The following is a 24,233-nucleotide window of genomic DNA, read 5'->3' as shown; positions in this document are numbered from 1 at the left end:
CATCTTTGGTTTTCATTCCAATCTACAGAGTGTACTTGCTGTTTACACGTTTGAAAGAAATGGGCAAACCTTGGAAGTCACTTGTGGTGGGGGTTTGTTGCAGTCCACTGGCGCCACCTGCTGGCTCAAACTGCCCTCCAAAACTAATCTCAATCAGCTATACTGGCCAAAAATATGTGCAGTCCAGTTATAATATAACCACAGTGTACTCACACACAAGAACAATTTATATGAAGATAGAAATCAACATACAGCAGACAACAAAGCTGAACAAAAATAGGTCAAAAACACCACCCCAGTGTGCAATGGTCTGTTTTAACTCATCGTTGCATATGAGGGAAACCTGATTTTCAAGGTCTCAAATAACATACAATGCTTATTACACAAGCAAAGAAGTGTTTATGTTAAATTAAAAGTTGTGCAATGAATGGGTTATAATTCATCTTGCCAAATCAATAGCACAAAATAAATACATTCCATACATTCTAGTCAGAGAAGACTTGCACAATATTGTTAAAGCAGGATTTATATTTGTCAGTGATGGATAGATACACTGTGTGTCCCATACAGTCGTAGTTAAGACCAACAGTATTTTCTTAACGTGTTTATGGTGAGAAACCTGCATTTAGTCAACTCACTTCCTTAATGTCACCCAGTGCTAATCCCGGAAGACATGCAGAGAAGATTATCGTGACTGTAACGTTGTTTGCAAAGTGGTCAGGAATCAAGCACTTTCACTCCTACAAAATAAGTGAAATTCTCTCACATTCTGACGTTATGTAACGCGTGAATGTAGTTAATATGGGTTTACTTCGAAAGAGGAGGCTTCTCAGAACGGAAATCCGCCCTGTGCTGTTGCTGTTGCTGCTAGCTTCATAAGAGCTGCTACTGCGGCATCGACCTTGGCTGGCTGAGGATGGCAGGGAAAGCGTGGAGGTCAGCGGTACGTACGGCAGAAATGTTCATAAGTAACGTTACTGCACCAAATGCATGACATTGTGTTCGTCAACTGAGTAGTTGACTGTCGTTGACATAGTCAAAGACAGCAGACATGCCAGAGACAGCGTCTGTTCAGCTAACATGCTAGGCACTAACGCACAGGCTACATGGCTGTGGTTACTATAGCAACCTGACTCTTGATTGCTATTTAGCTAGCTAGCTAGCTACATTTTCTCTTGTGAATTACTGTCGTAGAAGTCACAACTGGTTTCTGAAGTTAGGCACCGTATTGCAACACATGTCAATGAAATGTCCCTCGTCTACAGATTCTTAATCTACTAAGAACATGGCTCAGTGGCAAGGATAAAATCAAGGCACAGGAAGTAAGTTAAGCATACGTCTTAAGCTAACTACAAGGTTGACTGTCCTTGCTGCGGTAGGAGAAGAGCTTGCTAGCGATCTCCCTCAGTAGCTGTGTTATATTCAAATCTGGAATGGGCATTTTCTTTTGCCACATTTGCTAAGTCAGATCGCCTTTTCTAGTGCACTTCCACAATTTCTGCAATTCAGCCGAGCAAAGCCAAGTAACCAAGTTATCTGCTGCAAGCTACCGATTGTGCTTCAAAACTAAAGGTGATCTCTCGCCTCAGTCATCTTCTGTACATCACAACATTCATTTCCTGTCACGGTTGTCTATGCCTTTTTTGCGGGCATTTTGAGGTGGTATATGGGCCCTGAAGCTGAAGGCGAATTAATTGGCTTATAGTCATACAGTCACACATATTATACTGCGCTAGATAACACAAAAATGACAATGACATCTTACATGCTAGTTAAGAGCTAATTTATCTATTTATTATGTTCATATAGACCTTCATCCCTTGCGTATTTCATGTAATTGTACCACTATTCATGTTTCGTACTTTCTTGTTCAAGAAAGACTACATTAGTTTAGCAGTTTTCCAGATTAAGTTCTGTAAACATGAGAGTGCACAATTCTTGAATCATTATATTCCTAGTAGGTTCGCTACTCCAATATGCTTTTCTCAGTTCACATCCTTTTGCTGCGTGGAAGTGTTTGATTTGTACCCATATAAACCTGATTATTTTTGACTGTCAGGTGTCATGGGCGGTCGGAGCTGTGAAGAGAGAGACTCCACAGGCCAGGACTTTCACCCGTGGGGTACGTGCCTGTCCTTTGGAGCAACAGTAAAAATTTCCTTCAAGATTTTGTGACAGCATGTTGAATATCTTTGAAGTGCATAGTTGTTCATGTGTCACTAAATGTTACCTGTCTTTGTCCTGCCTCACAGATTCAAACTGTTACTCTAATCCCCGGGGATGGGATTGGTCCGGAGATCTCCACTGCTGTTATGAAGATATTTGAGGCAGCTGAGGTTAGTTCTAGAGAAGCAGAACATCTTTTACTAAAAAACATGTCTTTTAAAAACGGCAAGATGAAAAGTAATGCAGTGAACTAACGTTGCTGTGCTTTTGATCTAGGCTCCTATCCAGTGGGAGGAGAGAAATGTTACAGCCATCCAAGGACCTGGTGGCAAGTGGATGATCCCTCCTGATGCCAAAGAGTCGATGGACAGGAACAAAATTGGCCTAAAAGGTTAACCTACTTAAAACACCAATAAAGTACAATTATCCTTCGTGTTGGAAAGATGTTTTCACAAATACTTAATTGATGCATAACTTTTCATTACAAACATGGCAGTTCACTTGTATCCCTCCAAAAAGGGGCTGGCAGGTGAACTCGTAAATAATTTTGAATTTTGTTAATAAAATACAGGTCCTTTGAAGACGCCAATAGCTGCTGGCCACCCATCTATGAACCTGCTGCTGAGGAAAACCTTTGACCTCTATGCCAATGTGCGTCCGTGTGTGTCCATCGAGGGCTATAAGACCCCGTACACTGATGTGAACCTGGTCACCATCAGGGAGAACACTGAGGGAGAATACAGTGGGATTGAACATGTGGTAAGACCCTTGTCTGGTTGTTACATTTTATTGATTATAGTTTTACTCTTTTGACCTTTTTGATAATATCCTCACTGAGTTAACATGTAGGAATATCTTTAATTTTCTGTGGATCAAAACATCAATAATGTTTTTTAATTTCCCTAAAATGCCCTCTAATATTTAATAATATGATTGGTAGCATTTTGTTTCTGAAATCATTCAAACGCTATTTATAGTTTACGGATTTGACCTGAATCTTTCTTGGATGTGTATATTTTCAGATTGTTGATGGAGTTGTACAGAGTATTAAGCTCATTACAGAGCAAGCCAGCCAACGCATTGCAGATTATGCTTTCGAATATGCCAGAAATAACCAGAGGGCCAGTGTTACTGCTGTTCATAAGGCCAATATTATGTAAGTTGGATTCAATACACATTATTTTGATCTAATTTGTCATTTTAAAGTAATTTGTTTTATTGAAATGGTTATCCTCATTTTTTTTTGTAGGCGCATGTCAGATGGGCTCTTCCTCCGGAAATGCAGAGAGGCTGCTGAAAAGCACAAAGATGTGAAATTCACTGAGATGTACTTGGATACTGTGTGCCTTAATGTAAGTCCCAATAGCTTTTGTTATAAATTTGTGTATAAGAGGGATAAGAAGCAGTGGTTCTTTTGAAAGTTTGCATATTTAAAAATCCTAATGGATAAAGTAGCTTTATTTATACCTGTTTCAACAGATGGTACAAGATCCCACACAGTTTGATGTATTAGTGATGCCAAATCTGTATGGAGACATTCTGAGGTAAGTTAGAGCACATGTTCTCCATTATTTTTGTGTGTCTTTGAATTGCACCAAATAGAAACAGATTTACTTTGCCAGAAAAAACATATTTGGACATGCATGATACACACAGTGTACATGAAAAAATATATGTAGACCAGGCGAGTAGTGCTGACTGCAAGGACTCAACCAGGCCATATATTAACCTAAATAATAACAATCACCAAACCTTTCTTTAGGCAAAGTAAGGTTGATTAAAAACTTCAGTAAATGCTGAAGATGGTATTGCAATGGCAGATAGCACTGACATTGTCTGTATCAGTTAAAACTTATGTGCCTACACACATGAAATATTATTAGTAAGGTGAAAGTACACTTAAGTATAGTCTAAAGGTTACTGTGCTGACTATTGCAGTGATCTCTGTGCTGGACTTATTGGAGGCCTCGGAGTGACTCCGAGTGGAAACATTGGTGCCAATGGTGTTGCCATATTTGAGTCGGTATGCTCTCGTTAATAATCAGACTCCTTTTTCTTAAGTTTGCCAATTACATAAGTTGTGCAGTTTCAATCAATGATGTGAGACTATATTTGTTTGTATTTCTGATATAAAAAAATAGGTTTTTATAGACATAGACAAGCCGATGATAGATTGTAATTCATTTCTCCCAACAGGTTCATGGGACTGCCCCAGATATAGCTGGAAAAGACATGGCCAACCCGACCGCCTTGCTGCTCAGTGCGGTCATGATGTTGCGGCACATGGGCCTGCATGGCCACGCCAAGAAGATTGAAGCTGCCTGCTTTGACACCATTCGAGACGAAAAGGTAATCTACTTGACAGGAAAGTGAGATGTGCAGTTTTGATGACATGTTCCCACTCGGATTTATAAAGCTTTTTGTTATTTCTCTTCAAGGTACGCACAAAAGACCTGGGAGGAAACTCAAAGTGCTCGGAATTCACTGAAGCAATATGTCAAAGAGTGCGAGATATGCAGTAAAAGGATGCTGATGGGGCTGTGAGTTATTCGTTAGGGTCTTTTCATCATGTCATGCTTTATCTGCACATTTTAAACCAAAATACGTATTTAAAAAAAAGACTCAGGAGTTTGGGATCCTGAATGTTTTATTTTTCTCAGCACACTCAAAAGCACTGTCTTAAAACTCTTGAGCAGCATTTAGTGTATGTGATACGCATTTTATGCCTGAACTGTTTATGTGGTGGATGTTGTCTATTTATTGGCTATACTTGGCCCTTTGTCTAATGTATTTGACACTGTTATTTCAATATTAAACACACAATCTGTAACGCCCATTATAAATCAAGAAACATTCTAAATTTGTGTCAAACCTGTCAGAAAATATTTCAAATACATGTGGTTAAAAAATACAGATTAGGGCTGTAACAACTTAAATATAATCAAGCTTCCGTACGTGATATTTACCAATGTTCTGCACTTTTTTCATGTCATTCTGTTTTCCTCGAAGCAAATAACATGAATGTATAAAGAAAAATGAATATAACAATGACTTCCGAAATGCAAGACTTTTTATTCAGTGTTATACAAATGACTCTCAGGGGTGTCATATGCCCTTCTAGCTGCTATGAGGTTGACCTGTGATTAGATTCCTGGTGAAAGTTGAGTTTTTATCTGAATTTGTCGTAAACCATATACTCTATACCACCAAACGTTTACACAAAATAAACAGTAAGATCCTGTAATGCAAGTAATGTAGCTGGTATGGTTTTAAGCAGGAAAAACAAATTGTTTTGTTGACTAAAGACAAAGATGAACTAGAAGCACATATTTAAGCCTATGAGAAATGCATGAAAATGCTGTAACGTTGGGAAATTCTTAATATTGTATTAGCAAGTATTATTCACTATTTAAATCTTAATCCTGGTTTCCTCTTGAATATTAAAAATAAATAAATATAGTACCTCTATTCTTTATGCATTCTATACACACAACACATATAATTAAATCCCATGCATGTCCACAAGAATGATGAGATATGCAGGTGCCACGTGATTCTCAGACAGTTACACAGTCAGTCGCACTATTCTTGATATAAGTTCTCTACGACCTTGTGGTACATCTCCAACACGACCGGGCGCCGAAGCTTCATAGTGGGGCCTAGAACGAGATAACGATACAAGTCTCAAAATTGCATAGCTTTTAATATGAAAAGCACATTTTTAAATTTTTTTTTTTAGGAAAAAAGTGTCTGTAGACTGATTAAATTTACCTAGCTCTCCTCCAGAAACAGAAAAGTCCTTGCTGAGAATCGTCCACTTTTGTATGCGCTGGGCATTAGAAGTGGCAGCAGAGTTGACTCTGTTGATTCCATCTTGAATTGCCTGGTACACCTCTTTGTCTTTTCCTCCAATGATGTCAGACACTTTAGTTGCTTGGCTGCCGAGCTGTTTGCAAAACTCCACAGCCTCCGGGCTCAGCTCCTCTGTCGGTTCCATGGTTTCTGCATCACTACAGCACTGGAACACAGAATTTCAATCCTGGAATCTTACATCTTTCAACACAAATGATGACTAATCGGGAAAGTTGTCATTTAGTGCATTAAAGCATTTACTATTATATGGATATTAATAAAGATTACCTTGAGGGTCAAAAGCATTGACAAGAATTTCCTCTTGTCACCTATGAGCATGGCACTGCTGATGATGGGCAGCTCCTTCTTCACTGCTTCCTCGATGGGAACAGGGGGAATATTCTCCCCTCCAGCTGTGATGATCAACTCTGTAAAGAGAGAGAGGACGCCCTGACATTAGAGCTGCTTATGGTTTATAACAAAAATAATGCATCTTCTGTTCACACAAGGTGTGGGTCTATGGTGACCTAAGAAAAGCAATTATCTTACAACAGCCTTATTTTCCCAGATAGCTCTACCTTTTATCCTCCCTGTGATGTACAAGAAACCCTCCTCGTCTATCTTCCCCAGGTCTCCAGAATGGAGCCATCCGTCTTCATCCAAAGCTTCTCTTGTCTTGTCTTCCATGTTCAGGAAACCCATGAAAATGTTACGTCCCCAAAAGCAAATTTCACCCGTCCCCTCACAGTCGATGTCGGCCATCTTGTATCGACAGCCAGGCACCACCTTACCGCAGCTGTAACAGGCAAAATCATGCTCACTGTTGGGTTGTACTCATTGCATTCAAAGCACTTTATGACTAACTTTGGTATTTTTTGACATGCGTTGTTACGGCCCTTTTATTTTTACCTTGGTAGTTTGTAAGCTTTGGGACCTGACATAAAGTGTGGTCCTGTACTCTCACTCATGCCATACGCCTCGTACAAGCAGATATTCAAGCCCAGGAAAAACTGCACAGTTTCGCTGCTGATCGGTGCGGCTCCAGAGAAAAACTTCCGACAGCAAGAAAGGCCAAGCTCAGCCCGAAGCTTCTGCAGCACAAGGCTGTCAGCCAGGGAGACGAGGAATGGTCTCTCATCCTCCCTGAATAAAAGAAATAAATAAAAAGTGAATAACAATAAAACAAAAACGTCTCGCAGCAAAAATGCATTCGTGTGTGTTGTTTTGGATGCTCACATACACCATTTCATCTGCTCTTACTTGTACATATACTTCTGATTGGCTTCCAGACTGACTGACATTGCCCATGTGATCAACTTCTTCTTCAAATATCCACACTCGCTGATGCCCTCTTTTATCTTCTCCATCATCTTCTCCCATACCCGCGGGACGCCCATGTGGGATGTGGGACAAACTTCTCGCAGCGTTGTTACCAGGCTTCCCTACAATTACGTAAATTCTGATTGAGTAAACATTTCCTTCTGATGAAAACTGCTTTAAAGATATGCTTTTAACATTCGTGTGATCTGGGCTTTTTTGTTCACCTTTAAGGCATCTGGCTGTGCAAAGTATACGAGCTCGCCCCACTGGATGCCCGTCCAGAGGTCATAGATCTGAGCAGCGATGTGGCTGAGCGGCAGGTAGCTCACCAGTGACTCCTGTTTAGTGTCAGCTGGCTGCATGTCCCCGGCCCTGCTTGCGTTTTTGGCAGTCCATGTGATCTGAATATTCATAACAGATTGAGACAGAAGCCTTATTTACTTTGCTGTGGTTTTGCAACCCCTTCTATACACATAGCTCTAATGAGCACAGCTTAAAAATAGCCACACCAAAGCTTACATTGTCATGACTAAGCATGACTCCCTTCGGCTTGCCCGTGGTGCCAGAGGTGTAGATCAAAACACAGCATTGATTGGCTCTCTGGCTACTGATGATGTCATCCACTTCTGTCTCGGAAACATCCAGACCCAGCTCCATGAACTCCCCCCACTGTCCAAACACAGCAACATGCAGCATCAGACCATGAGCTCCCACACTGTGACCCCCTATCATTTCATGTGCCGTCAGGACTTACAGAGTAAAGATTGGAGATCTTCTGCTGAGGTTCTCCACTGTACTGCACTATGGCTTTCAAATAGGGCAGCCTGTCACGTATCTGTGGTGTCAAGAGTGAGAAATTTATTTTTAATTTATCGCATGTTTTGGATGTAGGTAGAATCCTTTATATTTTTACGTTAACAGTACCTGCAAGATTTTATCCAGTTGCTTTTGGTTTTCCACCACAATGATGTTGGATTTGGAGTCACTAGCCACATACTGGCAAGCCTCTGGTGAGTTTGTAGCATAAATTCCTGTCATTATCCCCCTGTAGGACGATAACAGGCCAATGTAGAACAGCATGTGTCAGGTGTAACAGTGATAACAGCAGAATAACAGCCACACAGTGCATCACAGTGCATTTAGGAGCATAGAATGGCTGATTCAGGGTGTCCTTCTCACCCGGCCATGATGGCACCGACCGCAGAGAAGAACCATTCAGCTGAATTGAATCCTAGTATTGCCACTCCATGGAATCGCTCTAATCCAAGCTACAACAAATTCATTATGTCTGTTATCTTTTGCAAATCAAGGCCATTGATATACTCAGTAGCTAGTTAGTTGTATAATATACCTTTATAAAGCTCTTGGCTGCCTTCCGGCAGAACTGGTAGTACTCTAAGAAGGTTATCTTCTCCCATTTGTTGTTCTTCTTGCTGGCGAGGGCGTGCATGTTTCCATATTTTTCGACTGATGCTTTGAATATTTGGTGAACTGTGACAGGTTCCTCAGGACATCCCTCATCTATTCTCAGTCTTACTGAGCCATCGGCATCAGAGGTCCAAAGAGAAACAGCCGGAGCAAGAGGTGTGCCGGCACACTCCTCTTCTATGTTCTTCTTTCCTGAGATAAGCGAGAAAGCAAAAACAAAATCTAGTCCTTCACACAATGGAGGAATAAAATGCATAATTGTAACCCTTACCGGTATTTTTCACAACCAGCTGGGTCTATTGGTGATGGACTTCCTGCACCGCAGCTGACACCGTCTCATTCAGCAGACCCATATGCTTAAAACTTACCTACAGGGGCATCTTCTTCCTTATCTGTCGGCTCGCGTGCCATAGACTCCTGAACACTGAAACACACAGAGGAAACATGGGCTCCAAGCAGCTCATATCCACACTCCACCCCTCACATTGCGCCAATGGTTTGGCCTGCTGTTTTCATTTCATCACATGGGTCCTAATTTTCAGCTGCATTGTTTATCCAACACAATGTCAGGCTTTTGGCACAGCTAAAGCCTGCTTTGCTTTGTTCGACAAAATATATTCAATGAGAGCTCAGAGGACTGCCCACTCTCACTCAATAAAAATATGATACTGATAAATATTTAGTCTGATTTAAGCAGGGAATTGAGAAGTAACAGTTAGAAATCATGTGCACAACAGTATATTTGCTAAATGAGACTGTATTGACTTTTAGTTTCCGTTCCCCTATCTGTATTTGTAGAGAGGTAGATGAGGACAGTACAAAGTGGGTGTTAAAATTAATCCAGCATGTTCTATTGACACTCTAAAGAGCTGCCCACCATAAGGTTAAAATTGGACCACCAGATGCTATTAGAGAATACAAAAATATCAGTTAAAAGGTGCATAATCATTTTAGTTGGAAACATTCAAAGATTAACTAAAAGTACCAACAGAATATAAGGTATCATGTTGAAGAAGTGTCTGCTGATGTTAGCATGCTAACCAGCTAGCCCGGGCCAGTCTGGACCTGTTCTATGTTGCTCTGGACCACTAGCTCCATTGCTACCCAACTAGCTAATGATAGCCACTATTGGCAGCATTTTGCACTAACTCTGGTGAAATGCGCCCGCTATTTGTTCTAATTATGAATTCCAGGGGTGTTATATGCTTATATACTGAATCTTTAAATTATTCGAATATAAATGTCTGTTTATTTCTGTCAGAAAATGCTCTTTACATATGTAGGATCCCTGATGAATTAGTTATCACAATCTTAAAACATCTTATGGATGGGCAGAGTTACTCTGAAGTCAGTTGGGAACCTAGTACCATTTTGCATCTTAAAAATGCTTTACAGTATGTGTCAGCTTTTGGCCCCACTTCCAGTTTTAAAGTTTCAGTGTTGACCCTCCAAGGGATAAAGTTTGGGCAGCCCTGCTCTAAAGAATACAGACTAACAACAGAAGTAATCAGGGACAAAACTCTGTGCAATCGTTGTCACATTAGTTTTTCATTGTCACGACTTTGCATGCTATGTGTTGAAACTGGTTCAACTTTAAAGTGCTGTAACCTGTCCCACATCTGAACTGGAAATATATGGATAAACTGGTAATTTATGCTTGAGAGTTCTAGTGAAGTCTGGTGAGACTGGATTAAAGACACAACATGAGATCGCTTTTATATGTTGCTTACCTTTGCTCAAGTTGATCACCTCCCTTCTCTTCGTCTGCAAATTCCATCTCGTCAGTATGGTAGTCCTGGCAGCGTGGATACAAGTTACGCAGGTCCAAGCCTCTGGATTAGTTCAAAGGAGAAACGTTTCTAAATCTTGTGTTCACGCTTTATAGTACCACATTTATTTCTCATGAACGAACAAACTAAAGAGACAAACGAGTTGAACTGCATGAAGTGATGAATGGTTGCGAAACAAGTCAGAAAGTCCTCGTGAGCACTGCAATGGACTGATCGCTCAGGACCATGTCCAGAATTTAAATGAGCTCAATCTTTTCATATGTAAAACAGAGTGATTATAACCCTCCCTTAAATCTCACACAGAAAGGTAAAACCAAAATCATAACCACATTTTAGGCTTTTACCAAGGACCAATAAATCTGATGGAAATAATAAAAGCCTTGTCTTTGAGTTTAGTGTTCCAAAAGTTTGATCTGTTGTGTTTAAGTGGCTCCAACATTAGAATCTCAAGTAATCAAAAAAGTTTTATAGAGCTCTAATACTTTTAAAGGGTGATCACCAGTGACACCCATTGTACATCTTTGGTATTACAGTGACTGCCAAGGGCTTTCATCAGGCTCAGTCATCGCTGCGTTACCTCAATCAGCGATGGTTAGTGACTTAACAGATATTTATATACAGTGGGGCAAATAAGTATTTAGTCAACCACCAATTGTGCAAGTTCTCCTACTTGAAAAGATTAGAGAGGCCTGTAATTGTCAACATGGGTAAACCCCAACCATGAGAGACAGAATGTGGAAAAAAAAAATAAAAAAAAACCCCCAGAAAATCACATTGTTTGATTTTTAAAGAATTTATTTGCAAATCATGGTGGAAAATAAGTATTTGGTCAATACCAAAAGTTCATCTCAATACTTTGTTATGTACCCTTTGTTGGCAATAACGGAGGCCAAACGTTTTCTGTAACTCTTCACAAGCTTTTCACACACTGTTGCTGGTATTTTGGCCCATTCCTCCATGCAGATCTCCTCTAGAGCAGTGATGTTTTGGGGCTGTCGTTGGGCAACACGGACTTTCAACTCCCTCCATAGATTTTCTATGGGGTTGAGATCTGGAGACTGGCTAGGCCACTCCAGGACCTTGAAATGCTTCTTACGAAGCCACTCCTCTGTTGCCCTGGCTGTGTGTTTGGGATCATTGTCATGCTGAAAGACCCAGCCACGTCTCATCTTCAATGCCCTTGCTGATGGAAGGAGATTTTCACTCAAAATCTCTCGATACATGGCCCCATTCATTCTTTCCTTTACACAGATCAGTCGTCCTGTTCCCTTTGCAGAAAAACAGCCCCAAAGCATGATGTTTCCACCCCCATGCTTCACAGTGGGTGTGGTGTTCTTCAGATGCAATTCAGTATTCTTTCTCCTCCAAACACAAGAACCTGTGTGTCTACCAAAAAGTTCCATTTTGGTTTCATCTGACCATAACACATTCTCCCAGTCCTCTTCTGGATCATCCAAATGCTCTCTAGCGAACCGCAGACAGGCCTGGACGTGTACTGGCTTCAGCAGGGGGACACGTCTGGCAGTGCAGGATTTGAGTCCCTGGCGGCGCATTGTGTTACTGATAGTAGCCTTTGTTACTGTGGTCCCAGCTCTCTGTAGGTCATTCACTAGGTCCCCCCGTGTGGTTCTGGGATTTTTGCTCACCGTTCTTGTTATCATTTTGACGCCACGGGGTGAGATCTTGCATGGAGCCCCAGATCGAGGGAGATTATCAGTGGTCTTGTATGTCTTCCATTTTCTAATAATTGCTCCCAAGGTTGATTTCTTTACACCAAGCGTTTTACCTATTGCAGATTCAGTCTTCCCAGCCTGGTGCAGGTCTACAATTTTGTCTCTGGTGTCCTTCGACAGCTCTTTGGTCTTGGCCATAGTGGAGTTTGGAGTGTGACTGACTGAGGTTGTGGACAGGTGTCTTTTATACCAATAATGAGTTAAAACAGGTGCCATTAATACAGGTAACGAGTGGAGCCTCGTTAGACCTCATTAGAAGAAGTTAGACCTCTTTGACAGCCAGAAATCTTGCTTCTTTGTAGCTGACCAAATACTTATTTTCCACTCTAATTTGGAAATAAATTCTTTAAAAATCAAACAATGTGATTTTCTGTTTTTTTTTTCCACATTCTGTCTCTCATGGTTGAGGTTTACCCATGTTGACAATTACAGGCCTCTCTAATCTTTTCAAGTAGGAGAACTTGCACAATTGGTGGTTGACTAAATACTTATTTGCCCCACTGTACGTGAAAATCTTCGAGATCCTCACTTTAAAGGACAACACAGTTTCAGACTGTTTTACTTTGTTTATATTGTGGCGGACCCTGCCACCTGTCTAGCTTCAAAAACAGTTTACTGCACCTTATTTTCCTCTGAGAACAGCCTGTTTTATTCAGTCAGGGAAATAGTTCTGAGTTTTTATTATTACTTCAACACTTTTATGTTCCCTCAAGCTGCAAGCTGTGCTGCTATCTCAGTGTCCACTCTCTATCGCTTCCTCCTCCTCAAATCTTTTCATTCAGGCTCCTTCCTGATGGACAGGGGCCCCTGCTGCCGCACATATTGACGGATCTGGATCATCATACTTAATAGCTTCCGCTGGATCATTGCTCTCCTCTGTTGCACTGTCTCCTTATATAGTATTAGGTACTCTGTCATGGCAATTTTTACACTGTGATTTTGTTGTTCTGTTATGTACATCCGACATCTACTGCATGTCTGTCCTCCCTGGGAGAGGGACCCCTCTTCTGTGGCTCTTCCAGAGGTTTTCTTCCATCTTTTCTGTTAAATGGTTGTTGTTTTTCCCTCACTCCTGACCAGGGTCTGAGGACTGAGGATGTGATTGTGATTTGGTTGCAATATAAATGTAACTGATTTGATTTATTGATCTTGTTTATTAAATTTGTTTAGACTGTCAACGAGGGTTCTTGCTGTTCTGATTGAAAATGTCATCCCCCAAAACGAGACTCTACTGCGCACCTTAAGCACATCTTCCTTGTTCGACACTAAACCAGAGTATTACAGACTTTAATCAGTTTCCATACATATACCGGTTCATCGGGCTGGTGTTGACTACCTCCAGCCCCACCTCCCTCTTCATTCCTCTTGCCTTAATTTTTTTTTTCACCCAGGTCCAGCTCCAACGACACATCCGGCGGCCCCACTTCTCCCTCTTCTCAGAGCTCTCCAGAAAGTTCTGCACGGCTGTGGAGCGGCTATAAGACCCAGCCATCTTCCGTCAGCGGCCACACTGAGGAGGAAACTCGAGCGAGCAAGCAAGCACTCTTGGATAAGCGATAAGACTTGGTGAGTGGAGAAACTGTGGCGTGGATTTGGAAGAATATTTAGCTGAAGGGCAGGTAAATAGTAGCGGTTTCATTCAGCCGTTGGTGAACGTTAGTAGCCACGAGCCCTGCCAGGAAAACGTCTTTGAACGCCTCCTTTTTAAGAGACCTCATGTCGTCCGTCCGAGGCTGCTTCACCATGTGGCTAAATGTCAACTTTGTTGCTGTTATATCTTTTATGTTTTTAACCTCATGGACAAAATAAACACCGCTTCATCTTAAACTTGAGGCTAACGAGTTTTTATGTTGTTGTTGTTTTTTAGCTAGCTAGGCTGTCACCATGGTCCACGAAACGGGTTACTACGACCTCCTTGGTGTCAGCCCCAAAGCCACGCAGGACGAGCTGAAAAAAGCCTACAGAAAGCTGGCGTTGAAATATCATCCCGACAAGAACCCCAGTGGAGGAGAAAAGGTGGGTGATGCCACATTTAGCGTTAGAGACCGTCGGGGTGTCCGTGTGTAGCCGTTTATGGAGCGATGGAAACGGCCTTTGCTAATTTTAAAACAGCACGTCCGGTTGAATTGACAGCCGGAACTTTCTGGAAGGATCCAGCAGCTCTTTTGTTTATAGACACTGGAGGAAAAGGCCCTCCCACTGTGCTGAAACGCCCCCGGACACAATGTTAGAAGGCTGTAAGGTTATATTATATTAAAATGAAAGAAACCAAGTTGGTCATTTACTTTGATTTTTAAGACGGTATCGTCACACTTGAGGGGTCGTTGGGCTGATTAATTTGGTTTGACAAATATCTGCCATCTGCAAAAACTCAGTCATACTATGAAATATGCTGAAAATGCAACTGATATAGGCTACATTCCTATTTTTTACAACTTTGTACTTCAACCCCACTGTATTTCAGAGACAAATGGTATACTTTTGACTGATATGGTTATTTCACAGCCAATAATGAAAACTGATATTAGTAATCAAGGACACTGGTAACTCATTTGCAGTAAAAAGAATATACATTTAGAATAACCTGTGGTGTAATACAAATAACAACTCACTCAAGGGCTTTATTCAAGTACAATTTTGTAGTACTTGAGTATTTCAATTTAGACATGTTGAATATCAGCACCAGTAATCAGTCAAACCTGTTTTTGTTTTGTCTTTTCTGCTTTTTTGCATTAATCTGGCAGTTTTAGTCTATAGTCACTTTTCAGGTTGCACTTTTTTTAATACCCTGCATCTCCAAATGTGTTGATTTTAATTGTTTGATCAGCTGAAGGGTGAAGTGTTGCTTCATGGGTTAAGAAAATTCTCCTACCTCTTTAAGATTAATGAACTCTTATGAAACCCCCCTTGGATTAGCTGGAAAATACAGTGTCATGAACCTTGAGACAGACTGCTTTTCTCAGCTCTTCTGAGCTGACATTTTAAAGATAATGTGGTTCTCACAGGACACAACATATGACCTATGTAGAATATGATACATTGCTGTAGATTTAACTACTCAACTGTGTGTATAAAGTAGTTTAGAATTAGCTCTATTTTAAACTAGACCAGAACATTTCAAGACACCATTAACACCTTTTTTAAAAAAACTTAAAATTTTGGTAATTGTTGCACCCAAGTAAAGGTAATAAATGCATCTTCTCTGGCCCTATTGATATTGTTTGACATCACAGCTATAGCACTGTCAGTGTATATGTTGTCCAATATTGAAATTTTGTATTTATTCTTAGTGTCATTAAAGTCCAGTATTGGTCGGACTGTTAACTTCTTTCACCAAGGCTTTAAATCCTGTCTTGTTTTCAAAAGTGACTTAATGCTATGTTTTTTGAATTATTTCTTTTGGCCACAGTTCAAGCACATCTCTCAAGCATATGAGGTGCTGTCAGATCCAAAGAAAAGGGACCTATATGACCAAGGCGGAGAACAAGCAATCAAAGAAGGAGGAATGGGTGGAGGATCTTCGCCGATGGACATCTTCAACATGTTCTTTGGAGGTGGTGGAAGGATGCAGAGGGAGAGAAGAGGTATATATTTTCTCTTAGTGTTTTAAGTAATCTAGTAGCAGGTTGAACTGATGTATCAAAATACTCCATAGCATATAACTGTTTAACTTAAATGTATCTGCTTTTCCATGTAGGCAAGAATGTTATCCACCAGCTCAGTGTCACACTGGAGGAGATGTACAATGGCAGCACCAGGAAGCTTGGACTTCAGAAGAATGTCATTTGTGAAAAATGTGACGGTACGTTGTGTTACGTTGGTTTTTAATCCCATAAATAGTAACTGTTTGAACAGTTACTATTTTGTCTTTACTATCTTGTAAAAAGTACAGTAAATGACATTATCCTTGTTATTACAGGTTATGGTGGTAAGAAAGGTACCCTCGAGAAGTGCTCAACATGCAAAGGTAAAGGAGTACAAATCAGAGTGCAACAGATCGGACCAGGCATGATCCAGCAGATCCAAAGCATGTGTTCAGACTGCCAGGGACAGGGCGAGAAATTTAACTCAAAGGACCGCTGCAAGAACTGCAATGGACACAAAGTAGAACGGAAGAAGAAAATTATTGAAGTCAACATCGACAAAGGTGCATTTTTATTTTATTTTTACGATTCTCATGTTTAAAATGTATTCAGTGGTGTGAACATGGTAAGCGATGCAAATGAAACTAAAGATAAATGTGTTGTGCAGGTATGAAAGATGGTCAGAGAATTACATTCCAAGGAGAAGGTGACCAGGAACCAGGACTAGAGCCTGGGGATGTAATTATTGTGCTGGATCAGAAGGACCACGATGTTTTCCAGAGGCAAGACAATCATTTGGTGATGAAGCTGCAAATCAAACTGGTCGAGGCCCTGTGTGGTTTCAAGAAGACCATTCGCACATTGGACAACAGAACGCTCATCATCGGCACACAGCCAGGTAGTTGAGATCAGCTTGTCTTCCACTGCTGGTTTGTTTGGTGGAAATATTTATCTTTGGTAAACAGTAGTTATGTTACTCAGATTTAATGAAGGTCTGTCTGTGTATCAACAGGTGAGGTAATAAAGCACGGCGACGTCAAATGTGTTCAGAATGAGGGCATGCCACTGTACAGGGATCCGTATGAGAAGGGAGAGCTTTTCATTCATTTCGAGGTAAGACAAATCGCAAAACATTTCACCGGTGTGTTACAACTCCTGGTTTTAATCTCTGTCAGATTTGATTGTTGCGTATAATTAAGGATAATTGTCATTTATCCCACAGGTGGAATTCCCAGATAATCACTTTCTCCCGGAGCACCTCATGTACCAGCTGGAACGACTGCTTCCTCCCAGGGAGGACTTGATGATCACAGATGACATGGAGGAGGTGGAGCTCAGCGTGGTGGATGTGCAGTCACAACAGAGGAGCCGCAGCAGAGAAGCGTATGAGGTAGACGGCGATGATGACGAGGGTCCCAGAGGCGGAGTGCAGTGTCAGACACAGTGATCAAAAAGTCTGTGATAGAAAATATGTTGTAGATAATGTGGGATTCTTTTTGTTGTTGGACTGTCCTGGCATTCAAATATCCAAGTGGTGTACTCACAAATTTATCAGAACTGTGTTTTGGTGTTCTTGTCTTCTCTGTTCACTATTTAAAATCAGTGTCTTTTATATGTTTTGTTTCCCAAAAAAAATCTATGGCACAAATGTTTTCTTTTCATCCAGACTTGTATGCTTTCTGTGAAGGTAATTTCAGTTGTGACAAACATTTCGGTTATTTCTCAATAAAACTACCGTGATGCCTCAACTTTTACAACAGCTTTCTTTTATTGATTTTTCACCTTTAGTATTTTTGCATATTACAAACGTTGTTAGTTCTTAAATGCGTCTTTGTTGAACATCTGTACAGTGACAGAACCTGTCATTATTGAATGTACAACTACATTGTAATCAATGGAAACTTAAGGGCTTAATTACAGACATGATTGAGTGTGTAATTCCTTTTTTTTAATGTTGCTTCCTCCTGAAAGAACAGCCTGCAGAGGAGAAAAAAATTAAATAAGATTTCACAGATAATGCCACTTGGCTCCATCCTCTCGACATTACGTATAGCAATAATCAAAAGTTTTCTGTGGATGTGTTACCCTCTGTGAGTCTGGCCTTTCCTCCTTTTGGCTGGCACAACACTGTTGAGCATCCTACACAGAGCACCACAGTCTGAGCATGGCTGAACATGGTGGTGATCTTGTAGCAACCTGCAATCACACAGGATTAAATACAATAAGATCACTTCATCCCAGTGCATTTATTCTTGCATGTAGCACATGTTCAAGTGGACTTAACTATACGCTATTGGTTTACCTGGGCACTTCACATCCATAAAGTAAGAGTTAGGAGACTGGACAAGTCGTTTCTTCTTATGTTGTCTTCTCTCATGGTCAATAGTCGGGTGGAGGAGGTCTTTAGCCAGCTAGAGTAAATAAATCAAAAGGCAGATGACTCGTTTAATGAGATTGTTTAAATCAGTTCAAGTCATTTGGAACGATATTTTCTTTATCATCGTTTTAATAATCCCAACGCCACTGAACTGATGCACAAGGTAGGTGGCCATTTGTTATCTTTTCATAAATCTAGCGTTAAACTTTTACACATAGCAAGCAAGTCCAGGCATTAGCTTACGTTTTAGTAACACATAAAACGACGAATAAAAGCTGTAAAACATGTTAACACCCTGTGCATGTGCTAAAAAACGGGCCTACGGTGGGGAAAATATTTGCAAGTACAGACTATTTCTTGGGCCGAAACTATTCCGCCACAACTTGCGTCGCATAGGCGTTCGACGCGGTTGCGTTCCAGCAAGTAGTCGCCACCCGAGCCGGACATGTCTTGAGCTAGCTAACTTTTCGTCCATGTGCTGCTGCTGCTACGTACCAACAACACAACTTAGAGGTCTCGGACCGAGGGCACGACTGCACTGTCCGACGGAGGACAGTCGACAATGAAACCACTGACAGCTGACAACGCTGCACATGAACTCGATTTAGACAAATCAGCATAAAAACAATACAACTTACAGGCATTTTCACGGTGCTAGGCTGTCTTTCCTGCGCATGAACGTGGTGCTGGTGGAACAGAAACTGTGCAGCAACAGGAACTGGCAGACCAGAGGGGCTGAGACACCCCTGAATACCATGAGCAGGGTGTTAAAACACACATTAGACACTGCCTTCAGTCAAGCATTGCACAAAGGTAAGTAAGAAAATAAAGATAATAAGGACAGATCCAAATATTATTTGAAAAAGCAAATGTCAACATAGAGGGTCTTATATTTTAATGATATTTGACATTGCATCATTAAGCATTTGTAAAAACAATATTTGTTTTTGCAAGGTTGTTGTTTTTTGCTGATATATCGAGGTCACGATTCATGACATTTTTCAGCATTTTACAAGAATTATATATATTAAAAAGGACATTGATCATTAGGCTTTGACAAAGCATTTTTAAGACATAAGAGCACGGACTGGGTTCAGATGAGAACACAAAGCATTTGTGTTCGTGTGTATGCCTTTGAGATTTTTTTTTTCCAAATCACACACACATTAAATATATGGCAAGTTGCAGTCAGCTCATCAGAAAAAAAGCAGAACTTGCCCAACCCGCTTAAGACTACATGGACCATGATGCAAAGCGAAACGTGGCGTCACTCCTTTCGGCACCGGTCTGCTGCCAGCCTTGCCACAGACAGCTGAGGACTTCCAGACAGGAGATCCCGGCCTTACACATTGTCGTAACGTTGCGCTCTGCAGTTTGTTTGTTTTTTTAAAAAAAAATGGCGAAAACATACGATTATCTGTTCAAGCTGCTGCTGATCGGAGACAGCGGAGTCGGGAAGACATGTCTGCTGTTCAGATTCAGCGAGGACTCCTTCAATACCACCTTCATATCCACAATAGGTGAGTGCCCGGCAGCAGCAGCAGCCGCCCCTCTGATAGATAGATAGATAGATCTGACATCATGCATGCTCATATGAACAGGACAGGATTATGATTTATTTGCTTTGCATTGGTGTTGCTCAGTGTGGTAATTACAGCTATATGGAAGTAAATTCAATTGTATTATATTATACAGACCCACGTTGTTTAAAGGGGCAGTGCTGCATAAGAGCAAGACAATAGATCTGAGAGACACATTCTGATGATCTCCTGTCCTTGATGGCTCATCGCCACCAGTAAGGTTAAATATGAGATTAGAGTAAGATCAAGAGATGTCAGACATTAGGAGACCTTGTTAAAATGCTACGTTTCCTGGAAAATGTGCTTATAATATTGTTATAACCTTCATAAAGCTCTGTAGTGCAGCTTAATGCAGCTGTTGATTTTGCTGTGACTTTGAATGATGTCCTGTGACAACTTGATATAGGATTTAAAAGTCTAAGGCATTTGTTTAGTTAACAAAGTGGCTGGTTTGTCAGGTTTGCAATTTTTCTTTTAGAATATTATGCAGCAAGGGTTGCGGCGATATACCGTTTTCAAAGAATAATGTGGTATGAAATTTGACGATTAAAAAGATATTTCAAGATATGATTTTTTTTCAAATTATAACAAAGCAACTGTTCCACCGTGGGTCATGGTAACTGATTATTATAACTGTGAATGTGAATTACCGTGTCCTGTGATACCATGAAACTATGATGTTTTCTGAGATGGTTGTCGTACTGTGAAAATCTCACACTGTTGCAGCTAGTGGAAGACTGATTATGAGCCAATATCGGGGCCAATAGTCATCATTATTCTGCCAGATTGCTGAAAACAATTTAAAAATGTGCTACTTTGGCTGTGATGCAGTATCCTCTCACTCAGTATCCCGCCCATGCACAACAATACTGGTAACACGTCACAATGAATATCTTATAAGCACTGATTAATCGGAATCGGCAAAGTGCCTAGTAATAGTAGTGATTAAATAATGTTGTGGAGAGGAGGCATAAAGGATCAGTAAATGAAAATACTCATGTGAAGTACCTCAAACTTGTACTTAAGAATAGTAATTAATTATTTTAACTACAAATGAAAATCAGTCCCAAAATCATTTTTCCATCTCCTTGATTTTCTAACGATCGGTATCGGCCCTGATAAAACCATATCAGTCGACCTCCGGTTGCAGCCTTACATGTCATCAATCAATGCAGAAAGCATCAGTCTCAGTCTGTTTGTCTGTTCAAATGCAGGAATAGACTTCAAAATCAGAACAATCGAGCTGGATGGAAAGAGAGTCAAACTTCAAATTTGGTGAGTTCAATTTATATATTTTTTCTCTTTAAAAAAAAAGTATGTGACACAAAGCAGCCCGTTGACCGTTGAAGCTGATTTGATGTTTTCAGGGACACTGCAGGACAGGAGAGGTTTCGCACCATCACCACAGCTTACTACAGAGGGGCCATGGTGAGTCTGCGCTCCGTCCTTCACGTACTCCTCCTGAATTTATCTCGTACATCACGTGGTCTGAGATCTTGTTTGTGAGGACGACTGTTTCTCTTCACAGGGCATTATGTTGGTGTATGACATCAGCAATGAGAAGTCCTTCGAAAACATTAAAAACTGGATTAGAAATATTGAAGAGGTGAGCTCTGAAATGAAGCTAAATTATATTCATAAAATGAATTTATTCATGGTGGAAGTTGCCTTTTGACAGCGTTACTATGTACTGAGGCATAATGAGCCTTTGAACTTCTCCCAGCATGCCTCATCTGATGTGGAGAAGATGATCCTGGGCAACAAATGTGACATGACTGACAGGAGACAGGTGTCCAAAGACAGAGGTGAAAAGGTGAGCCTCTGCAGCCAGTCATTACTGATAAGCAGTCTCAAACACATCGAAAGCCAGCGAACTTTTCCAAAATGCGTCGCGTGACACTCACATCATATTCTTATCTTACTCAGCTGGCAATTGATTATGGAGTCAAGTTCTTGGAAACCAGTGCAAAGTCGAGCTTGAATGTAGAAGAGGTAAGCAAAAATGTTTCAACCACAAAAGTACCATTTTTAACTCTACTGATAAACACTGTGTGCACATTAACATTCTGTGTGTTCTTTTGTCATTCTAGGCTTTTTACACTATGGGAAGAGACATATTACACAATCTGAGCTCAAAGGCAGTAAGTGGATACGATAATTTTATAACAAATGGGTGAAGGGTGTAATTTCTTCGGAAGTGTCCCTCTCACTTCACAAATGTGTTCTGTCCCACACTCTAACACCTCCAGTTTGATTTAATCACTGAAATCTCTCGAAAAAAAGAGTCGTCTTACTGTTCAGCTGCCTGGAGCTGATAAAAATGTCGATACGCTCATCAAGGTTGCTTTCACTCACAGCAATCAAGCTACACAAGCAGTAGCAGGCTTTATTTACCCTGTGCTAGCCCACAAAAAGACTACTCATAGGTGGATATTTGTACCTGCAGCCAGTTTGTATCTTAGATGAGTGTAATATATATAATATGTTTGTTTATCGACAGTATTCTCCTAGAAAGATCCCTCAAACATTAGGCAGTAGAGGACTTTGATGGAAATATGCAAATACACTGTTTAACATAACCGGTGAACTCTCTTTTATTGAAAACCAAATTTTTTATTTGACATTAGTGTGTTAATAGTACTACAATAAATGTATGATTTCTCACATTTTAAATCCTGATTATGTGTTTAATTTTAATGTTATTTGCAATAAATCGCACCCTTGTGAACCAAGACTTGCGCCCTTTACACAGAGTTTTCAGATTTGGTATCAACATGCGTCCTGAGTGATCCAATCACAAGCGGACGGCTCTAAGTACAAGCGAGACCCTCAAGACATGTTGACATTTGAGATCCAGTCACTGAATCACCACAACTGAAGGTGTAAAGGGTTTGATGTTTATGACGCAAGGAGAAACTCTGTGGACGGAGGTGAAGTGAGATGAAACGTATGCTGAGACGCATGTTAATGTGAGGTGTAAACTGACGGGCGTAAAGCTGTCCACTTGTGATCGGATAGATCAGGATGGACGTTGATACCAAATGTTAACAGAATTAAAAATTAAAAGCCCTGATTGTTTAATCTTGTTCTGACAACGTTTCTCTGTTATCATGTCTCTCCTCGCCAGACTGACAACAACAATGCCGGAGGATCAGGCAAACCAATCAAGATCACAGAGAAAAAGTCGAAGAGGATAAAATTCTTAAAGTGCTCGCTTCTCTAGGCGGCTCACCCCTCTACAGTGTGCACGGCTCTAGCTTGACTGTTTTGGAGGGTTCCTGCCTCCCGGACGTCCTTGCAGCAGCAGCACAAGTGGTCAAACTCAGAGGGCCTTACACTGCCAGCTGAGGCTCACAGGTTCACGAGTGGTTGAGATGCCATCCTAATCTGCTGTCCCGAGGAGGATCAATGAGGAATGAGGCCTGATAATGTATGTCCGCTCATGCAAAAGACTTGTACATGATCGCCAGCATTGGTTTGTAGCTGGCGCTGCAGAGTCTGCTCACAGGAGGCAGTGGTTTTGTTGGCACATATATACATATACATATATATATATATATATATCTATATATATCTATATATATATATATATATATATATATATATATCTATATATATCTATATATATATATATATAATACCTCTGTTTGATCTCATGAGAATATCTAGGTTACACATAGTTGTCTTACGATCTGGGAAAAAAAAAAATGAAAAAATTCTTTCATAAAATGTAGCATTGTTTTATACACACTACCTATTGTCATATTTACTACTGCGATGCTGCCAGATAGACATATCAAGTCTCAGCGTTGATTGTATTTGTCTGTGAATTTCATGTATATTAAGATGCCTCTGTAGCACTGGCATCATCTCTATTTGTTCATCTGTGCCTGGAGTGAGTCACAGAACTGTGATGGAAAGGCAAAAATATGTATGAATATAACCCATTTGTATTCTTTTTAATGCAACCTTTATTTATACAGGTTTCTGTGTCAAAATGAAAAAAAAAATGAAGAAGTTGTTTGTTTCTTGGGAGCCGTACTTACTACATAATGTTACGCGATTGTCAGTATTTGCATGAAAGCTGTAGAGATACCTCGGAGTGGATCATCGTTAAGCACATTTTACAGTATCTGAAAAGAAAAAAAAATGTTTACAGAAAGTATTTGAAAGTGTCATTCGTGAAGGAAGTTCATGTTTTTCGCCGTTTACATTGTGCATATGCCAGCACAGCGAGCTGTTGTGTGTATACTTTATTTTCACCTTAAACTGTGGACATCCAACAAGTTCCCTTGACATCTCCAACATTAAAACACAATGACTGGGGAAAGCTGTCATTTTAAGATACTGTATGCTACACCAATGAAACGAAAAGACAGTAAAGGAAGAAGATATTTAAAGAG

At 40.5% G+C, this 24,233-nt stretch overlaps 5 protein-coding genes across 12 annotated transcripts; 3 read left to right on the top strand and 2 right to left on the bottom strand.

Annotated features, from left to right (window-relative positions):
• Positions 1–678: 678 nt before the first annotated feature.
• On the top strand, positions 679–5,218 carry idh3a (isocitrate dehydrogenase (NAD(+)) 3 catalytic subunit alpha). Of its 3 annotated transcripts, XM_037106665.1 has the most exons (12): positions 679–943; positions 1,266–1,322; positions 2,060–2,122; positions 2,253–2,336; positions 2,443–2,557; positions 2,738–2,925; positions 3,189–3,322; positions 3,416–3,518; positions 3,646–3,710; positions 4,105–4,189; positions 4,363–4,515; positions 4,605–5,217. In XM_037106665.1, exons 1-12 carry the CDS (start codon positions 917–919, stop codon positions 4,686–4,688), a joined length of 1,158 nt encoding a protein of 385 aa, XP_036962560.1. In that variant the 5' UTR covers positions 679–916; the 3' UTR covers positions 4,689–5,217. The 3 variants fall into 3 exon arrangements, with proteins under 3 accessions (XP_036962560.1, XP_036962561.1, XP_036962562.1); XM_037106666.1 differs by lacking the exon at positions 1,266–1,322 and having other exon boundaries at positions 687–943; XM_037106667.1 differs by lacking the exons at positions 679–943; positions 1,266–1,322 and adding an exon at positions 1,504–1,572 and having other exon boundaries at positions 4,605–5,218.
• A 4-nt stretch (positions 5,219–5,222) lies between these two features.
• On the bottom strand, positions 5,223–13,813 carry acsbg1 (acyl-CoA synthetase bubblegum family member 1). 4 transcript variants are annotated; one of them, XM_037106653.1, is made up of 15 exons: positions 13,600–13,813; positions 10,497–10,598; positions 9,135–9,190; positions 8,690–8,958; positions 8,518–8,606; positions 8,263–8,383; positions 8,093–8,173; positions 7,858–8,007; positions 7,563–7,739; positions 7,279–7,460; positions 6,928–7,161; positions 6,597–6,814; positions 6,307–6,446; positions 5,938–6,184; positions 5,223–5,825 (listed from the first exon to the last, which is right to left on the bottom strand). In XM_037106653.1, exons 1-15 carry the CDS (start codon positions 13,779–13,781, stop codon positions 5,749–5,751), a joined length of 2,325 nt encoding a protein of 774 aa, XP_036962548.1. In that variant the 5' UTR covers positions 13,782–13,813; the 3' UTR covers positions 5,223–5,748. The 4 variants fall into 4 exon arrangements, with proteins under 4 accessions (XP_036962548.1, XP_036962549.1, XP_036962550.1 ...); XM_037106654.1 differs by having other exon boundaries at positions 13,659–13,791; XM_037106655.1 differs by lacking the exon at positions 13,600–13,813 and adding an exon at positions 12,911–13,193.
• dnaja (DnaJ heat shock protein family (Hsp40) member A) lies at positions 13,711–17,621 on the top strand. 2 transcript variants are annotated; one of them, XM_037106664.1, is made up of 8 exons: positions 13,711–13,845; positions 14,157–14,305; positions 15,699–15,873; positions 15,987–16,091; positions 16,209–16,436; positions 16,541–16,771; positions 16,886–16,986; positions 17,096–17,621. In XM_037106664.1, the coding sequence occupies exons 2-8, from the start codon at positions 14,174–14,176 to the stop codon at positions 17,318–17,320; spliced, it is 1,197 nt and encodes a 398-aa protein (XP_036962559.1). In that variant the 5' UTR covers positions 13,711–13,845; positions 14,157–14,173; the 3' UTR covers positions 17,321–17,621. The 2 variants fall into 2 exon arrangements, with proteins under 2 accessions (XP_036962559.1, XP_036962558.1); XM_037106663.1 differs by having other exon boundaries at positions 13,713–13,855.
• rps27l (ribosomal protein S27 like) lies at positions 17,620–19,046 on the bottom strand. Its single transcript, XM_037106679.1, has 4 exons — positions 18,889–19,046; positions 18,176–18,284; positions 17,959–18,069; positions 17,620–17,850 (listed from the first exon to the last, which is right to left on the bottom strand). Exons 1-4 carry the CDS (start codon positions 18,892–18,894, stop codon positions 17,822–17,824), a joined length of 255 nt encoding a protein of 84 aa, XP_036962574.1. The 5' UTR covers positions 18,895–19,046; the 3' UTR covers positions 17,620–17,821.
• Positions 18,275–24,232, top strand: LOC119024162 (ras-related protein Rab-8B-like). Of its 2 annotated transcripts, XM_037106677.1 has the most exons (9): positions 18,275–18,413; positions 19,677–19,770; positions 21,045–21,105; positions 21,198–21,258; positions 21,359–21,436; positions 21,554–21,643; positions 21,757–21,822; positions 21,921–21,971; positions 22,958–24,232. In XM_037106677.1, the coding sequence occupies exons 1-9, from the start codon at positions 18,405–18,407 to the stop codon at positions 23,051–23,053; spliced, it is 606 nt and encodes a 201-aa protein (XP_036962572.1). In that variant the 5' UTR covers positions 18,275–18,404; the 3' UTR covers positions 23,054–24,232. The 2 variants fall into 2 exon arrangements, with proteins under 2 accessions (XP_036962572.1, XP_036962570.1); XM_037106675.1 differs by lacking the exon at positions 18,275–18,413 and having other exon boundaries at positions 19,079–19,770.
• Position 24,233: the final 1 nt, after the last annotated feature.

This window comes from Acanthopagrus latus, chromosome 8 (genome assembly GCF_904848185.1).
Source record: "Acanthopagrus latus isolate v.2019 chromosome 8, fAcaLat1.1, whole genome shotgun sequence".
NCBI lineage: Eukaryota > Metazoa > Chordata > Actinopteri > Spariformes > Sparidae > Acanthopagrus > Acanthopagrus latus.
The sequence above is the reverse complement of the archived record's forward strand: the minus strand, read 5'-3'. Positions and strand labels throughout refer to the sequence as shown.

What these genes read in the sequence shown, in the direction of transcription:
- idh3a (XM_037106665.1), top strand. Translation starts at nt 917, where the DNA reads ATGGCAGGGAAAGCGTGGAGGTCAGCG. An exon ending in ATAAAATCAAGGCACAGGAA is followed by an intron (nt 1,323 to 2,059) that starts GTAAGTTAAGCA and finishes TTTGACTGTCAG; the next exon opens with GTGTCATGGGCGGTCGGAGC. An exon ending in CCAGGACTTTCACCCGTGGG is followed by an intron (nt 2,123 to 2,252) that starts GTACGTGCCTGT and finishes CCTGCCTCACAG; the next exon opens with ATTCAAACTGTTACTCTAAT.
- acsbg1 (XM_037106653.1), bottom strand. Translation starts at nt 13,781, where the DNA reads ATGGCTGGGTCTTATAGCCGCTCCACAGCCGTGCAGAACTTTCTGGAG. An exon ending in AACACCAGCCCGATGAACCG is followed by an intron (nt 10,599 to 13,599) that starts GTATATGTATGG and finishes GAACTAATCCAG; the next exon opens with AGGCTTGGACCTGCGTAACT. An exon ending in TCATGCTTAGTCATGACAAT is followed by an intron (nt 7,740 to 7,857) that starts GTAAGCTTTGGT and finishes ATGAATATTCAG; the next exon opens with ATCACATGGACTGCCAAAAA.
- dnaja (XM_037106664.1), top strand. Translation starts at nt 14,174, where the DNA reads ATGGTCCACGAAACGGGTTACTACGACCTCCTTGGTGTCAGCCCCAAA. An exon ending in GATGCAGAGGGAGAGAAGAG is followed by an intron (nt 15,874 to 15,986) that starts GTATATATTTTC and finishes TTTTCCATGTAG; the next exon opens with GCAAGAATGTTATCCACCAG. An exon ending in TGAAGTCAACATCGACAAAG is followed by an intron (nt 16,437 to 16,540) that starts GTGCATTTTTAT and finishes TGTGTTGTGCAG; the next exon opens with GTATGAAAGATGGTCAGAGA.
- rps27l (XM_037106679.1), bottom strand. An exon ending in TATGGATGTGAAGTGCCCAG is followed by an intron (nt 18,070 to 18,175) that starts GTAAACCAATAG and finishes GTGTGATTGCAG; the next exon opens with GTTGCTACAAGATCACCACC. An exon ending in AAAGGCCAGACTCACAGAGG is followed by an intron (nt 17,851 to 17,958) that starts GTAACACATCCA and finishes TCTCCTCTGCAG; the next exon opens with GCTGTTCTTTCAGGAGGAAG.
- LOC119024162 (XM_037106675.1), top strand. Translation starts at nt 19,647, where the DNA reads ATGGCGAAAACATACGATTATCTGTTCAAGCTGCTGCTGATCGGAGAC. An exon ending in AGAGTCAAACTTCAAATTTG is followed by an intron (nt 21,106 to 21,197) that starts GTGAGTTCAATT and finishes TGATGTTTTCAG; the next exon opens with GGACACTGCAGGACAGGAGA. An exon ending in CGAGCTTGAATGTAGAAGAG is followed by an intron (nt 21,823 to 21,920) that starts GTAAGCAAAAAT and finishes TTGTCATTCTAG; the next exon opens with GCTTTTTACACTATGGGAAG.